Source organism: Nerophis lumbriciformis, linkage group LG05 (assembly GCF_033978685.3).
Source record: "Nerophis lumbriciformis linkage group LG05, RoL_Nlum_v2.1, whole genome shotgun sequence".
Classification (NCBI taxonomy): domain Eukaryota; kingdom Metazoa; phylum Chordata; class Actinopteri; order Syngnathiformes; family Syngnathidae; genus Nerophis; species Nerophis lumbriciformis.
This window is the reverse complement of record NC_084552.2, coordinates 20,251,042-20,269,055: the sequence shown is the minus strand read 5'-3', so window position 1 is coordinate 20,269,055 and position 18,014 is coordinate 20,251,042. Positions and strand designations below refer to the sequence as shown.

The 18,014-nt window shown below is 40.8% G+C and overlaps 1 protein-coding gene and 1 pseudogene across 2 annotated transcripts in view; both read left to right on the top strand.

Moving 5' to 3' along the window:
* Positions 1-18,014, top strand: part of LOC133606800 (equilibrative nucleoside transporter 2) — a 42,664-nt gene that overhangs the window by 10,775 nt on the left and 13,875 nt on the right. For both annotated transcript variants that reach the window (XM_061961140.2, XM_061961141.2), the window contains exons 2-8: positions 331-393; positions 516-597; positions 934-1,091; positions 14,787-14,926; positions 14,999-15,133; positions 15,220-15,317; positions 15,403-15,472. In XM_061961140.2, the coding sequence (XP_061817124.1) occupies positions 356-393; positions 516-597; positions 934-1,091; positions 14,787-14,926; positions 14,999-15,133; positions 15,220-15,317; positions 15,403-15,472 (721 nt within the window). In that variant the 5' untranslated portion in view covers positions 331-355. The remainder of the gene's footprint in view (positions 1-330; positions 394-515; positions 598-933; positions 1,092-14,786; positions 14,927-14,998; positions 15,134-15,219; positions 15,318-15,402; positions 15,473-18,014) is intronic.
* On the top strand, positions 9,245-11,649 carry LOC140678831 (general transcription factor II-I repeat domain-containing protein 2A-like; annotated as a pseudogene).

The window sequence follows — 18,014 nt, the reverse complement described above, 5'->3', positions numbered from 1 at the left end:
TAGTAGAAGTCATGCAAAGAAAGCAGTTTTTATTTCAGCTATGCAAATGTGAGTGTGAATGTTGTCTGTCTATCTGTGTTGGCCCTGCGATGAGGTGGGCACTTGTCCAGGGTGTACTCCGCCTTCTGCCCGAATGCAGCTGAGATAAGCTCCAGCACCCCCCGCCACCCCGAACGGGACAAGCGGTAGAGGATGGATGGATGGAAACATTCTTAGCTGTGCTTGTTATTGCTTGCATTGAGACAGCTAGCTATAATAAAGACTCTGGTGTGTGTGTGTATTACAGTCACAGTAAATGTAATTGTAACACTGTATGACTTGTCTCAATAGTTTGACAAGAACACTTCATAGGACAATGAAGGGACGTAAACGTAAAGAGGCTCCTTCAGACTGGTGAGTTGCGATGTGACACACTTTCGACACAAGTTTAAATGTGCATGCAGCCTTTTGTGCAGACACCTGTACTTCATTGTTAATAGCCAGGCTGCTTTAACACGGTAACTTCCCACCTTTAGGGGCTGCTTGGTGGCGATATGTTTCTTCGTCCTGGGCCTGGGAACACTGCTGCCATGGAATTTCTTCATGACTGCCATATTGGTAAAAACATCATATTTCATGTGTTGTGACCTTTAGAGTGAGCATGTGATATGAAATGGTGGTCTTGTGTTGTACCGAATGCTTCTGGAGCCTTAAGCATATGATTTATAAGTGGTGAGGCATGTAATATGCTCTTGTGAAGCTTCCTTTCTCACACTTGTTTTATTTTTCCTTGACTGAAAGCCACTTGCTGTGTTTGAACCCTCTCCCGATCTTTTTATGTATGCATGGTATTCTTTTATTGAACAGTGCTTAAAACCACCACTGACATTATAAAAACATGTCTGTCTTTCCTCTGTTTCCTCATGTCACACATTCTACCACCCCTGTGTGTAGTATTTTGAAAGCCGCCTGAACACAACAGGCACGCTAACTGAGGCGGGCAACAACACAGACGAGGCCCCTAAAGATTACTACTTCAACAGCCTGATGACCCTGCTGTCCCAGCTGCCCCTGCTGCTATTCACCCTGCTCAACTCCATCCTCTACCAGAGGTAGGCCATGTTCATGACATATAAACAGTAATAGGGTTCTGACTGTATGCCATAATCATGGTTCTACTTTTTTACCGTTTTACGGTCACAGTTCGGTTCATTTCGGGTACAGTGAGGGAACAAATTAAGCAATTATAGGTAATAATTAAGCAATTATTACCTATAATAATTGCTTAATTGAAACAACAAACTGCAAGCAGGTAATTCTCCAATAAATATAATGATTAAATATTGAAGTTGGGCGCAACTTTGAGACATTCGGTGCATTAAAATACTAACATTTTAGGGCTGTACAATTAATTACATTTTAATCACGATTATTATTCAAAAACATTTCCCGAGGTTGCTGCAGCTGATCATTTTGTTTTACTTCATTTCACTCACTATGCTTCTGTGGAGTTTCGGCGTACATTTTTTGACCACGCTACTGTTAATAGGTGGCAACAGGTGTGGACAATATTGAATACGGACGCATTTGTCCCACCCAAAAAGTTTACTGCGGAGGAGAAAAATATTTGATGTTGCTTTCATTTTGGAAGCATAACACTGGTTGCTCCTTCACTCACCTGCTGTGACAAAGTGTTAATGACGCAACGACACATGCAGCAGGCAATATGTAGTGAACGTTGCCACAACTTGTTGATAACGTCTTGCTGTTTCTTAGGGCTGTATGATTGTCAAAAATAATAATCACGATTATTTTGATTGGTATTGTAATCACGATAATTATTTAATTAATTTGAAAACATCAGTATTTATTTTACCACCAAAACTCCACTTTAAATATACCGGTAGTTAAAAAAAAACTGGATATAAATTAGTAACAAAAATACACAAAAAATAAAATTATATTGCAATAACAATAAATTAAAATAACAATAGAAATAGAAATAACAATAAAATTAAGTTTTTCTGTTTGGTTTATAATTAAGTTTTTTTTACCTTTTAACACTTATTTTACCAGTATAGAATGTGTGCTTCTTGAATAAAATACAATTTAATAAAATGTTTGTTTATTAAATGCAAACATCCTCACATTTATTAGTGCAATACATCTTTGGACAATTTTGACCAGTATTTTAGATCAAAGCATAATAACTGTGTAAATGTATCAATAAGTGCTTTAAGTACATTGTTTGTGGAAGGTACTTTTTGGAAACCTTTTGTTTTTTTTTATTGAGTTAGAGAAAAAGAGAGAGACTGCTTCTGAAGTTGCGACCACTGTTTGCACCTTAATGTTACATCGATGTTGTCGTTCACAACAACACAAGCAGATTAATGTTTTGTGGGTGTATGGCTTGTTCTTGCTTGCTTTAGCTCTATAGTTTAGTTGCTGTTTCAAATGGCCGTGTCGTTTAAGACTAGGCGGTTGAGTGTGTCCGGGATGAATGAGCGGTATCGGACAGGTTATTTTCCCAAACAAATGTTCCTTCTCCTCACCATGACAACATTTCACTTACATTTATGTCAATTTCCCAGATATTATTTTGCGTTTGTCAGCGGTTTCCATTTTATTGGCCAAGTATGGGGCTTTGTCCGTGGTTTCGTGAACGCAGAAATCATATGCCTTACTATTGATTAGGCAGACTCGCGTTGTGTCAAATAAAAAGTAGCAACCATGGTGACATCCAAAACTTGTAGTGGACATGCTTTTTTTTCACTCATTCACTCCTCATCTGTTTCGCCGTCACAAACTCCGGAATTTGCATTTACTTTGCACGGCCCATTAACAGTTTTTGGATTATTATATTTTCATAATCGCGAGAAAGCCACAATGGAAATCGAAATTAAAATTTGATTGATTGTCCAGCCCTACGGTTTCTTCTCAGGGATGATCACTTTAACATTATTTAATTGCTAACTTTGTCAGGGTTCCCAATAAACAATACTAGCTCAAATGTTTTGTAATCTCATTTAATTGAACGCAGGCTATAAAATGTCAGCACGCAGAATTGTCAGTGAGGCGTGAAGATTTTGTATTAGATGTGAGGGGTATCACTCCTATTTATTATTGTTGGCCATTACTTTTGTGTGTTTTTATTTTTTACTTTAAAAACTGTTCATGTGACATAGCATTTTGTTATTGTTTCATGGTTTATACTTAATTCCTATATTACATGTCACATTCTGCTCAAACTTTTTATGGATCTGTCCAGTTACTTAAAATGTACATGCACATCTAGATACATTTAGTACATTTAAATGTACACAAAATGTACATAACTTAAAAAAAATATTCTCTATCAAAAACGGAAAAATAGAGCTAAGGCAGAATGTAATGAGAAAAAGCTGACACGTTGATACTATAAATGAACAAAAACACAAATATTTGTTTTTCAATATATGAATAACATTGATTTATAGCCTTTTTACTAGACTACCGTATTTTCCGGACTATAAAGCGTACTGGTATATAAGCCACAACCACAAGCTTTTAATTTACATTAAAAAATAAAAAAAATCCATACAGCGCACCAGACTTAAAGCCACAGATATATCTGTTGTGAAATTAGTTTTTTTACACAGAAATATTTTGTAAATATTTATTTACCGTATTTGTCGGACTATAAATCGCAGTTTTTTTCATAGTTTGGCCGGGGGTGCGACTTATACTCAGGAGCGACTTATGTGTGAAATTATTAACACATTACCGTAAAATATCAAATAATATTATTTAGCTCATTCACGTAAGAGACTAGACGTATAAGATTTCATTGTTTGGTAAACGTATAGCATGTTCTATATGTTATAGTTATTTGAATGACTCGTGAAATTTTTAACACATTACCGTAAAATATCAAATAATATTTATCTCATTCGCGTAAGAGACGAAGCAAATGGCAGCAATCGTCACACACACGTCAGCAATTGTCACTCACACGTCAACCAATAAGAATTCGGCAGGGGAGGGTCATGGCAGAAGTGCATTGTGGGTCATGGTATGCTAACTGCTATATGCTATACGCTACTGCTGTAGCTATTAAAATGGATCACATCAACATTGGCGGAAACTTATAAAAACTGAGAAGGGCTGAACTAAAATAGCACCGAAAAGGAAATCATATCCTACAGATTACAAGCTGGACATAGTGAACCATACAGCAGAGAACGGCGATCGAGCAGCAGAAAGAAAGGACATACCAGAGGCGACACCGGGGAGGAAGATTTCATCGGATTTAGCGATCGGTAGTGACAGATTGTTTGGTAAACGTATAGCATGTTCTATATGTTAGTTATTTGACTGACTCTTGCCATAATATGTTACGTCAACATACCAGGCATGTTCTCAGTTGGTTATTTGTGCGTCATATGGCGTACACTTATTCAGCCTGTTGTTCACTATTCTTTATTTATTTTAAATTGCCTTTCAAATTTCTATTCTTGGTGTTGGATTTTATCAAATACATTTCCTCCAAAAATGCGATTTATACTCCAGTGCGACGTATAAATGTTTTTTTCCTTCTTTATTGTGCATTTTCGGCCGGTGCGACATGTACTCCAGAGCGACTTATTGTCCGAAAAATACGGTAGTTAATAATCGTGATTTCAATATTGATCGAAATAATTGTGATTAATATTTTGGCCATAATCATGCAGCCCTACTAAAACCAGTCCGATGAAAGTTGATACAGGCCACCGCATTTTTCGGACTATCAGGCCCACTGTCTATTTTTGAGAACATAACATTTTTTTAACTGCGCGTTCTATTCTGAAAATACGGTAATCTATCAAAGCAAAACATCCACATCTTAGCTTTGTGTAATAGGTGACAAAGAAAATGTGTGTAATAAATAATTAGGGCTGTAAAATTCAACGAGATATTAACACATTAACACATTAACGGAAAAGTCCTTAAATTAAAAGAAATATTTGACGCGTGATTAACATGCACGTGTCTTGTGGGGCCCTCAGTTCACCCTGTAGCGTGGGAAAATGTGGCTGTGTTTCAGTTGATGTTGAGCAACAGCCAAGTAAAAAATTGTTAAAAAAAAAACCGCGGCAGGTTGCTCTCCCGACAAGACCAAAGACATTTCCATCCACGATCGCTGTGAGCCGTTATCATCACCGTAGCAAATGCCTCCCGCCGGCTGTCTGCTGCTACTTGAGCTCTTGTATTAGAAGAGGTGGAGCTTCACTTCCATGTTTAGATACCAGTTTAGTGCATTAATACCACAAAATGTGGATTGTTACAATCATGCTGTGATTGTCAAAGATGTTTGGTAATCTGTGATATTTCTACCTAAATACTTTCTAGTACATCAATTGATGATTAAAGTGTGATGACACATTTTCTGGCAGCCTAAGATAATGTTTATATTCCCTTTATATCATGTTATGGTTGATAGTCCTTAATTACAGAGTGTGTAGCAGGCTGATCGCCGAGCAATTTTGCACTGCATTTTATTACAAATTAAAGAAAGTTAAGACATTGTCATGCATAGAGTTGGGTACTGTTTAAATATGAACAATTCCGGATTCGATTTTTATTCTGGTTCCGATTCGAAGATGGGCTTGGTCATCATAAAATGTTGCACGGTTCTAAATGAAGGTGCTAACAAGAGTTCCTATTAAATTAAATGGTGTTTATTGTTCTTGTAATTTAAATATTGTGTGGTCTTCAGTCTAGACATTGGGCACTCAAAAAAAATAGTGGTCGGATAAATAGGGTCAAACCAGCACTTGGTCAGGTTTAAAAACAAATAGAAAAATGCTAAAGTCTAAAAACAGGCAGTGAGTGGAGAAAAACCAGTGCAGAGTGATATAGTCATGTTTTTTCATTCCTGTGAGTTGGCCTGCATGTGGCGAGTGGGGGATTGATTCATGCCAAAGTACAAAGAGTTACATTAGTTCAAGCGGGATATTATTAGTGCATGCACAACTGTTTCTAACTACTTTGTAGGCAGGTATAGTTTGACCTTCTGAAGGAGTCTGAGCTAAATTAAAGCAGTTTTTACCACTGACCTTATTTGTTTGTTGAGTTTTAAATAATTATCAACAAAGACACCCAAGACGTTTTGCAGAAGACCAGTAGAGGGCGACAACGCTAAACCTTAGGTTTAACTGTTATAAGTAACATATACCGTATTTTTCGGACTATAAGTCGACGTTTTTTTCATAGTTTGGCCGTGTGTGCGACGTATACTCCGGAGCGACTTATGTGTGAAATTATTAACACATTATTGTAAAATATCAAATAATATTATTTATCTCATTCGTGTGAGCGACGAAGAAAATGTCCGCGATCGTCACACACACGTCAGCAATCGTCACTCACACGCCAGCCAATAAGAATTCGGCGGGGGCGAGTCATGGCAGAAGTGCATTGTGGGCCATGATATGCTAACTGCTATACGCTACTGCCGTAGCTATTACAATGGATCACATCAACAATCGCGGTAACTTATAAAAACTGAGAAGGACTGAACTAAAATGGCACCGAAAAGGAAATCATATACTGCAGATTACAGGCTGGACGTAGTGAAATATGCTGCAGAGAACAGCAATCGAGCAGCAGAAAGAAAGGACGCTAGCGGGGCGCATACCAGAGGCGACACCGAGGAAAAAGATTTCATGGGATTTAGCGATCGGGAGTGACAGATTGTTTGGTAAACGTATATCATGTTCTATATGTTATAGTTATTTCAATGACTCTTGCCATGATGTGTTGCGTTAACATACCAGGCACGTTCTCAGTTGGTTATTTATGCGTCATATGGCGTACACTTATTCAGCCTGTTGTTCACTATTCTTTATTTATTTTAAATTGCCTTTCAAATGTCTATTCTTGGTGTTGGATTTTATCAAATAAATTTCCCCAAAAAATGCGACTTATACTCCAGTGCGACGTATATATGTTTTTTTCCTTCTTTATTGTGCATTTTCGGCCGGTGCGACATATACTCCGGAGCGACTTATAGTCCGAAAAATACGGTAGTGTGTGCTATGTTTGGTGTGTGTGTGAGTCCTGCGTAATTTCCATATGCGTAAACATTTGTACTTTATGGTGTGACTATATTAACACTAAACATTCTATTTTATCTATGTAAAATACATAATGGACATTATGTATGTAAAATACACAATGGACGTTATACTTTGGTTATGTTTATTTTATGTTTTACAAACCTAAAAGAATGAAGAAGTGTAAAGAAATAAAACTAATGAAGGAAAATAATGCAATAGAAGGAACATCAATCCTCAACAAAACTTCTAGAGCTTCTATTTCTTCATGCTTTTAACTAGCTCTCCACGCTGGAAACGACGAGCGAGGGCAGAGTAATTAATTTATTGACAGTGCAGTATGAAAGCCGATGTGTTTACTTTGCAATTAAGTATACGCTGTCTCAAAAAAATATAACCTGCGAAGGCACTTTCTAACGAAACATCCACATTTTGATGTCAGGCCCCTGAGCCCTCGGGTTCTTGAAACTGCAGCGCTCTTCATTATGTAGTTGAATAGCCCTGTTGTATACTGTACTTGTGTTTAAAGACTCTTCTGTCGCTCCACGCGAGCTTTAGCGAGCAAAACGTCACACAGAAGAGAAGTGTTGTTAAGTGTCTGGGGAAGTACGACGGTCGACGTGTGTGCTTGGGAGAGAATGTGTTTGACTTGAGTTGGTTGTTAGCATGACATTGACAATAAAAGTTAAAAAAGCACATCAGACTTAATCTTTTTCTCAACGCTACAATACATTATACTACTTTAATTTGTTTTCACATAAAAAAAAAAAAATGAAGGTGTGGAGATTATATTTTTATTTTAACCTGTTAGTAAGCATACAAGTAGGTAGAATTTCCTGCTGGGCATTTCTGCCTGCCACATCTTCTCCAGTGCCCATCGGTCAGCTTCTGGGTCATCAGCCAGGAACTACCGAACCTCAACGTTTCTCCCCTTTCATCCTGAAACGTTTCCTGGTGGCGTAGCAGTGACAGGGACGTCTCCCTGTCACTCCCTGCAGCTGATAGATGTTACCCCTGCGGCTATTTTGGAGTTAATGTTCTTTCCCAAGCATCTGTCCTTCCTCCTCAGCCAGAGCCAGCCTTTTCCATCTCCTCTGCTTGCTCTTTTAGTGCCCTCTTCATCTTCCCTCTGGCAATTGCTGCGTCCCTCAAGAGAGGTGTGGTTGACATTCCTACAAAGCCACGGTATCCAACCTCAACTGGGTAGATGGTCAGCCAGCCTTTCTGCACTCGACGGCCAACTTGGCGTATTTGGCCTACTTCCTCTCGAATGCCGCCTGAATCCCTTCCTCGTGTGGAATTGTCAGTTCAATGGAGTGCACCAACTTTGCGTTGATAGATCAAACAACAATGTCGAGATGAAGAGATGTAGCGGTGATCTCTGTAGGAAACTGAAGTTGTCTGTGGAGGTTGACCCTCATGTCCCACTCATGACCAGGGGAAAAGGGTCTTGGTGTTTCTCTTGATTAGGTGTATATTTGCTTCCCACCTTCCATGACACAGTTGGTGTGGTACTCTGCTTGTGGTGACCTCTTGTTGTCGTTGGCGATACCTCACCAGCACTTCCGCTAGTTTCTTCAGGACCTGGCCGTGGCGCCATCTCTAGCACCCCTGAGAGAGTGCGATCTTACAGCCTGACAAAATGTGCTAGAGCATTCTGGGTCTTGCAAAGGTAACAACATTCTTTGTTTCCAAACCATTGGTAGAGGTTGCGAGGGTAGATAAATGTGTCATAGTTTGACCAAATTAGGAAGATAAGCCTTGCCTGTGGAATTTTCCATAGTTCTGACCAGCTGATGTTCAGGTTGGCAACACCCCCCCAGTGACACAGCCTGGATCTTGTTGCACTCTTCATCCATCCTTGTCACCTCTGCCTCCACCATCTTTTTCCTCTCCTTGTGGATGGCTTTTGATGAGAAGCGAGGCGCCTCCCCCCATTGCAGTCCTGCTCTTCCTACCTGGACTCTGCCAACAATCTCTCGGTGTTGCAGCGACGGCTGGATTGACTTCAGTTTGAGCATTGTACTTTCGGCCTGTAAAAACATTGTCGTTCGTGTTCCTTACTAGGACTCTCCTGCATGTAGCCAAATCTGATAGACTGCAATGGCAGTTGCAATATGTTCCTCCCAAAGAGGCCTGTTTTCAGAAAGGCACGCAGCCACATTCTGGTGAACAAGTTGGCTTTTCTATCCATGTCAGTTGGGGTGGAAGAGGGGAACTCGTTCATTTTCAGCAGCCACATCACCATACTATATAGAGTAACCTGGTAACACCATACATTGTACTTCCCAGGGAGTTGGCATTGGTCGATCTTTGCCAGACCATCCGCTAGCTCAGACCTGGTCATTGTACGGCCCCTGGGCCACATACGGCCCTTTGGTTGACTCTGACCGGCCCGTGTAAGGTTAATTGGAAATTACAAAACAAACATATTTTGTCATTTTACCTCATGCATGGACCATATGGACTAAAGCTACAATGCTTTTATTTTGAAGTTTTTTTTTATGCACTTACATAATGACGCGATGCTATAGCAACATGTGCGCGTGATTGGATCGTTGTCACAACAAGATGACTTTAGCCCTCAAAAATGTCCGCTCATGCTAAAAATAAGAAAGGAAGATGCCGAATGCAAGCTTTTCAACAAAAATTGGACTGCAAAGTATTTGTTTACTGAAGTACGAGGTAAAGCCGCTTGTTTAGTTTGCAGGAAGCAGATCGCCGTCTTTAAGGACTACAATTTGAGTCGGCATTACGAGACGAAACACGCGGAGAAATACAAAACTGAAAGGGCGAGAACATCGGAAGCTTTGCTAGCTCAGCTGCAAAATCAACAAGGCTTTTTTACCAGGCTTCACACATCCAGGGATGCAGCAATCAAGACCAGCTTTGTGATATCCCACAAAATCGCTAAAAACAGTAAGCCATTCTCTGAGGAGAGTTTGTCAAAGAGTGCTTGGTGGACTGTGCAGCACTAATATGCCCTGGGAAAAAAAGGCGCATTTGAGCAAGTCCCGCTGTCCAGGCGAACCGTGACGAGGAGGATCGAGGACATTGCAGGGAATCTGGAGCTTCAGCTGCAACGTGAAGTGGCAAGTTTTGACTTTTTCTCCTTGGCTTTGGACGAGAGTTGTGATGTCCGCGACACAGCCCAGCTACTCATATGTGTCCGGGGGATAACGGACTTCAAGATTACGGGGGAGCTGGCATCCATGCAGTCGATGAAAGGAACGACGACAGGGAGCGATCTGTTTACGGAGGTAAATGCGTGCATGGACATTCTGGGATTGAAATGGGACAAACTGGCAGGTGTCACAACAGATGGTTGTCCAAATCTTACAGGGAAAAATGTCGGACTTTTGAAACGTATGCAAGATAAAGTGACAGAAATCGACGCAGATCCATCCATCCATCCATTTTCTACCGCTTATTCCCTTCGGGGTCGCGGGGGGCACTCAGCTACAATCAGGCGGAAAGGCGGGGTACACCCTGGACAAGTCAACCACTTCATCGCAGGGCTCGACGCAGATCAGAAATTGGTATTATTGCATTGTATCAGCTTCACGGTGGCAGAGGGGTTAGTGCATCTGCCTCACAATACGAAGGTCCTGAGTAGTCTTGGGTTCAATCCCGGGCTCGGGATCTTTCTGTGTGGAGTTTGCATGTTCTCCCCGTGACTGCGTGGGTACTCCGGCTTCCTCCCACCTCCAAAGACATGCACCTGGGGATAAGTTGATTGGCAACACTAAATTGGCCCTAGTGTGTTGATGTGAGTGTAAATGTTGTCTGTCTATCTGTGTTGGCCCTGCGATGAGATGGCGACTTGTCCAGGGTGTACCCCGCCTTCCGCCCGATTGTAGCTGAGATAGGCTTCAGCGCCCCCCGCGACCCCAAAGGGAATAAGCGGTAGAAAATGGATGGATGGATGGATGCATTGTATCATACACCGACATGTGTTGTGAAAGTCAGTGCTAAAAATTAACCATGTTATTGATGTTGTTGCTAAAACAGTAAACTTCATCAGGGCACGGGCATTGAATCACAGACAGTTTGTCGCAATTTTGGAGGAGCATGAGACTGAGCGAAGGGACATCGGCTACCACACAGCTGTCAGATGGCTCAGCCTGGGCAAAGGGCTAAAAAGAGTTTGGGACCTGAAAGCCGAGATTCGAGAGTTTTGTAAGAAGAAAGGCAAATACATCGCCAGGGCTCTCAGATGAGGACTGGATAGCAGATTTTGCATTTGCTGTTGATGTAACTGCACTGATGAATGAACTGAACACCAAACTGCAAGGCAAGGGCCTTTTTGTTCATGAAATGCACAGCCTGGTGAAGGCTTTCATGAGAAAGATGCAGTTTCTTTCAAGCCAACTGGAGAGCAACACTCACTCACATGCAAACCCTGAAAGAAGTCACACCATCAGCTGATCACCTCCGCAGGTACTCATCCGTGTTAGGAGCATTGCATGCTGAATTTTCATGGCGATTTGAATATCTCATAACAATCGAGGGTGAAATGCACACGATTTCCTCTCCCTTTACCTGCAGTGTGGATAATGCACCCAGGGATGTTCAGCTGGAACTCATTGACCTGTAGTCTGATGCAGTACTGGCAGAGCACTTTAAGTCAGGATCTCTGCTGGATTTCTACTCTTCTCTTAAGGAGGAGAACTTTCCAAACATGAGGAGACATGCTCAGAAGATGTTGGTTCTCTTTGGCTCTACCTACATGTGTGAACAAACATTTTCAATGATGAAGTTTACAAAATCCAGGTATAGATCCTCTCTCACTGATGATCTGTCAGCTGTGCTTCGCGTCTCAACCTCAGACATTTAACCTGACTTCGATGCACTCGTTAAAGCCCAGCAGACTAGATTTCTCTCACTGAACAAGAAAAAATAACTTAAAAACACCAAATGAGTTGGTTAGACTACAAATGTAGGTACGTAAAGGCACCAATTAGCAGTGAATTGGGACACTTTCTTTGGAAGCCTTTTTCTCAAAATCACAGTTCAGTGATGATCAGTTCAGTTTGTTCAATATGATATGTCTTGCATAATGTTTGGAGCACAAAGACAATATTGTGATGTGATTGAATAAATGATATTTTGTAAGGCAACCCCTAAAGCTTTTCATTTCTTAATTATAACATATAGCCAGTCTTACCAGCTTGTCAAAACAATGCTATTTACTGCTTACAAATACAATTACAATCACAAAAGAAATACAATTAATATTACCGTATTTCCTTGAATTAGCGCCGGGGCGGTAATTAATTTAAAACCTCTTCTCACTACGGCGCTTACCAAAGGCATGCAGTAAATTTAGGCCTGCGCTAAATAATTTAAAACCTCTTCTCACTCCGGCACTTACCAAAGGCATGCGGTAAATTTAGGCCTGCGCTTATAAATTTGAGTGTGATGTAAGGATACCTTCATGAAAAGCACATTTAATAAAAAAAAACGTTATTATGGTCTTACCTTTACTTATAAATGAAGTTCATGCGCCGCTCCTTCTGAATAAAAGCATCGATAACTTGTTTATAGAAGTCTTCCTTATCTTTCTTCAGTTTTAAAAGTCTCCCTGTCTCGATGGAGATCTTCCTTTAATTATTACCTCCTGCTTCGATTTAAAGTCCAGTTTAGAAAACTGTTTTATTTTAGATATGTAATCCTCCATGTTAAAAGTCCAGGCGAAAGGAAAAAATAAACGATCACTGCTAACTGTTGTTGCTTGTTGTCACTTCTTCTGCAGCCGAGTAGTCGCAAGAAGGATCACTAGCGCCCTCAGGAGGCGGGAGTCATTTAATGACTCATATTTGACACACGCAGCTACGGTATATTAATAAAACATAGCTGCTTACTGTTCTTTTTAGCATATTCAATAGCTTGGACCTTAAATCCTACCGAATAGCTCTTAATCTTCTTCCCTTTATGCGATTTCAAATTATTGAAATCAGCCTCCTCCATTTTGAAAATGATGACAGGTGAAGTGTCACTCGTGACGTGACGAGTTTGACCCGGCGGAAATTCTCGGCATATGCTAATTATTTGGCGAAACGAGTTTGACCCGGCGGTAACTCTAGACATGCGCTAATAAAAATAATATTTTGCGAAACGAGTTTGACCCGGCGGTAATGCTAAGCATGCCCTAATTATTTTGCAAAACAAGTTTGACCCGGCGGTAATTCTAGGCAGGCGCATACTATATACCCGGCGGCAATTCAAGGAAATACGGTATGCAGAATTGAGTTCAGCCTTTTGGCCCGGCCCTCCACAATATTTTATTTTTCTCATGTGGCCCCATGGAAAAAATAATTGTCCACCCCTGCGCTAGCTGCTTCATGATAGTTCTCCCTATCAGTTTGTCTGACAATTCAGTGATATACTGCCACCTCATGCTTTTTGATGGGTTGTTCGGACAATGTTCTGAGAAATCGAGATGTGCATGGTGATGTCTGAAGGAGGCTGATGACATGGTCCGTGTCACTTCTCAAAGGGGCTGATCTCTGGCCAGAGTGTAGTTTGAGTCCTCCAACTATTTGTCTTGCCTTGGTGAAGATTAGTTTAAAGGCTGTAGGTCATTGAAGTAGGATGCAATTAAAGCCTTTCTGCAGGGGGGTATGTGAAAAAAAAAGTTCATGGCGTAGTTGATTAGCTGATGTGGCACTGATCAGTGCACGATGGCACGGTCAGGCCAAATGAAATGTCGGTCTGTTTTATTCTGTTGAGCCTTCTGCATCTGGTCTGAGATATTGGTGGAGTCCCACACACCTTGGAAAACCTGGGATTTCTGCTTTTAGGCATGTGGTGTCAATATAGCCATTCTCTATCAGATAGGTTGTCATCCTTCGAGCCGTCCAATGAAATAAAATACATTTACATAATTGGCAGAGTAAACATTAAATACTGTATTGGCTTCTAAAGAGCCATCATTTTTGAGTATTTGAATGTTATTCTTCCAACTTTTACAGTATTTTTTAATGCTGAAGACAAACCATTCCAGTTCATGTGATGTCACGTGAGTTCACTCCCTGTTGTAGATGCCTCCGTCCGACGGTGTCGTATTTCACCGGGACAGATTGATGTCACTATGCTATCAGAGAACAGCCTCTTATTTGCTCAAACAGTAATGTGGTTATACAAGTTTAGATCTAGGTGTGTTGTTTCTCAATGGGAGAAGACGTAAATGTCTTATGTATTTATGTTAGCATTTATGCTAGCTAGTGCTAGCTGTTCTGTGAGTTTATCAAAGTGCGGATATCCGCCGAACCATCATACTGTAAGATGTTGCAGGGAACAGATTGTTCCCCACTGCATCTCCAAACACAGTCATGTCTGTCACATGTTGTGAACTTGCTCTCATCTGGGAGGGGCACAGACCGCCATGACCAGTGAGTGAGTCATGGTGACATCTACAAGCTTTCAGTTGGCCAAAGCTCATATTACTGTTACTATATGAACTACTGGTATGCTTTATTCCTGGTTAATAATCGTGATTTCAATTGTGATAAAAAATAATTGTGATTCTTATTTTGGCCATAATGATGCAAATGTAACTATAATTTACACTTCGTGTCACTCACCATTATTGTGTACCTTGTGGGGAAATTGGTACAAGACTGTACTCTACCGGAAAATTGGATCACAAAACATGTAACGTTGCGCCTAATAAAGATTTTATTCATGTTGATAGCCTTTGAAGGTGCTTATGTGTGCTTGCTTCTGTTTCAGGATATCCGAGGCCATGCGTATCGGCGGCAGCCTGGTTTTCATCCTGTTGCTCTTCATCCTAACCACTGTGCTGGTGAAGGTGGAAATGGACACTGAACGCTTCTTTTCTGTGACTATGGCTACAATTTGGTTCATCAATTGTATGTATAAGCGGGGTTGCCGTCTGGGGTCGCAAGTCCACAGGTAAACAGTATGTTGTCCTCACCCTGCAGCGTTTGGTGCCGTGTTGCAGGGAAGTCTATTTGGCTTGGTTGGTATGTTTCCCCAGAAGTACAGTTCCATTTTCATGAGTGGTCAAGGACTTGCCGGGACCTTTGCAGCCATTGCCATGTTGTTATCCATTGCCCGTAAGACTGCCCACCCACGCACACTACTCAAAAGTAACAGGAAAATAATGTTCATCAAATTAAAGTGCTCCTCGTTTGGTTTCCAGGAAACGTAGACATGACTTCTATGGCTTTGGGCTACTTCGTCACACCCTGTGTGGGTACATTGTTCACGTTCTTCTGCTACCTCCTCCTGCGCCGCCTGGTCAGTGCACTTAACACAAGGCGCCACAGATAACCGACATTTTCCACATCGGGAAAAGACTCTTGTTCTGTGTGCTTCCATGCAGGAGTTTGCTGAATATTACCTGGACAAGAGCGGCAAATATGAGGGGGACACCACAGACGAGCTGCTGACAGGTGAGCGCCGCCTCGTACCCCAAAAAAAAGTTCTATATTTTCTGTTACTCATTTAAGAAAGTGAAACACATAGCTTTGTCTTTGCAAGAAATAAAGGCTTGAAATGGAGTGGACTCAGGCTTAAACTTTAACCGCCACAATAATTCAATAACATCAGCAGCTTTTTACCACCTGAAACGTGTTGCCAGAATCAAAGGAATAGTGTCTAACCAGACTTGGAGAGACAAATCAATATCTTTGTTTCCAGCAGGCTAGACTACTGGAATGGCCTTCTCCCTGTGCTCTCTAAACAAGCTGTAACACAGCTTGAATAAATCCACAATGCTGCTGCTCAAGTGTTGACTAGAACCAGGAAATATGACCATATTACAAAGTGTTTGACATGTTAGAACCATATGAACATCTCAGGCTCTGAGAACCTCGGGTAGTGCTGTCCTGCAGGTTCTGAGAGCCAGGATGAAACCTGGTGAGGCTGTGTTTCAGTGTTATACTCTTAAATCTGGAACACTCTTCCCAAAGATGTGAGACAGGCTTCAACATTGGTAATGTTCAAATACAGGCTAAAGACACTTTTATTTAGCTGTGCATATGACAACTGAAAGTATTTTTACACTATTTTCTTTTAATTCAAATAATTCATGATTATTTTTATGATTTTATTTGCCATCTTCCGGGTATCCTTGGGGTCTTTTAAATGTGTAAAATCCAATAGTTACAATTTAAGGCCTTAAAAATGTCTTAAATTGTATCTAAAGCTAGTAAAAAGTCTCAAATACGACCATGAAAAGTCTTAAAAAATTTGGAGAAACAAATGCATAAACTAAAGTCTTGCTTTTAAATATTTTGATTTTTGAGGGTGCTAAAAACTACAAAATGGAACTAATTAATTACCTGTGCAGCCTTGTCAAAATGTATCAAGTACAGTGAATGTGCAGTACTTCCTGGTTGTTGTTTTTTTTACAGAAACACACTACACTTTTTGCAAGTTAACAGTTTTATGGCAAATCTGAAAAACGGCTATTGCCATATTTTCTATTTTCTCAAAAGTTTACAATAGAGAGGCTTCTGTTGTTTTAGTTATTTTAACCAGGGCCACTGATTTTCCTCCATATCTTTGCACTTTTTTGACCGTTTGATGTGAAATGGTCGGAAATTTTATTCATCATAGTCTCAAAAAAGTTTTAAATGTAACTTTTTGAAGCCTGCAGAGACCCCACATTTTGTAATTTACACATCTGTAAAGCACTTTGAATGACCTTGCACACAAATTGTGCTCTGTGTAATGAATCTACGTATATAACATGGGTTTCACTTTCTGGAATAAGTGACAAAAAATATGAGACTTTAATGTGTTCTTTTAGATGTACTTGTGTGTAGCAGCCTGCATGTCAGCTTTGTACCGTATTTTCCGCACCATAAGGCGCCCTGGGTTAAAAGCCGCGCCTTCAATGAACGGCATATTTCAAAACTTTGTCCACCTATAAGCCGCCCGGTGTTGTAAGCCGCATCTAACTGCGCTAAAGGAATGTCAAAAAAACAGTCAGATAGGTCAGTCAAACTTTAATAATATATTAAAAACCAGCGTTCTAACAACTCTGTTCACTCCCAAAATGTACGCAAATGTGCAATCACAAACATACGTATATCAACATGGACAGAGCTGCGTGAAAAAAGCCACCCGGCCTCTTCGCGTAAACTTAAACTTACCTTAACCACTCGCTCATCTTTTCTTCATCCATCCCTTCGAGTTAGCTTTTTATGATGACGCCGGCTGGAAAGGTCTCTTTTGGCAAGGTCTTCCTTTTGAATATCACCATGGGTGGAAGTTTCTGGCCATTAGCATGGCAAGCTAGAACCACAGTGAAGGATGACTTCTCATTCCCTGTGGTGCGAATATTCACCGTACGTGCTCCCGTTGTATCCACAGTGCGTTTCACAGGAATATCAGTTGCTGTGAAATAGTAATCCGTGTGCGGATGGAGAGATTGCGTCTTTTCATGAACCGGATCCCTGACGCTTAGTAGGAGCCATTTTGTGGTCTTTACAGATGTAAACACACAAAGGAAATGAAACGTACGGTATATCCGCGCGCTTTTTCTTCTTCTACGCGGGCGGGTGGTTGCTTACAGTAGAAGAAGAAGCGCTTCCTGTTCTATGGGGGCGGGTGCTTACCTTGGCGGTTGCTTGCGTAGAAGAAGAAGCGCTTCCTGTTCTACCGGGAAAAAAGATGGCGGCTGTTTACCGAAGTTGCGAGATCGAAACTTTATGAAAATGAATCGTAATATTAATCCATATATAAAGCGCACCGGGTTAAAAGCCGCACTGTCAGCTTTTGAGTAAATTTGTGGTTTTTAGGTGCGGCTAATAGTGCGGAAAATACGGTAATTGGCATCAACATTGCATCTGTTTCTCCTTATCACATGCCTTTTTTCTTGTTTGTCTCATTTTTGTGTGTTTTTATTTTTTTTTATCTTTCAAGTTTTCTTAAAATGCTCTTGGGTATAATAATAAATGAGCTGCGGGCCATAGATGGTCGCACTTT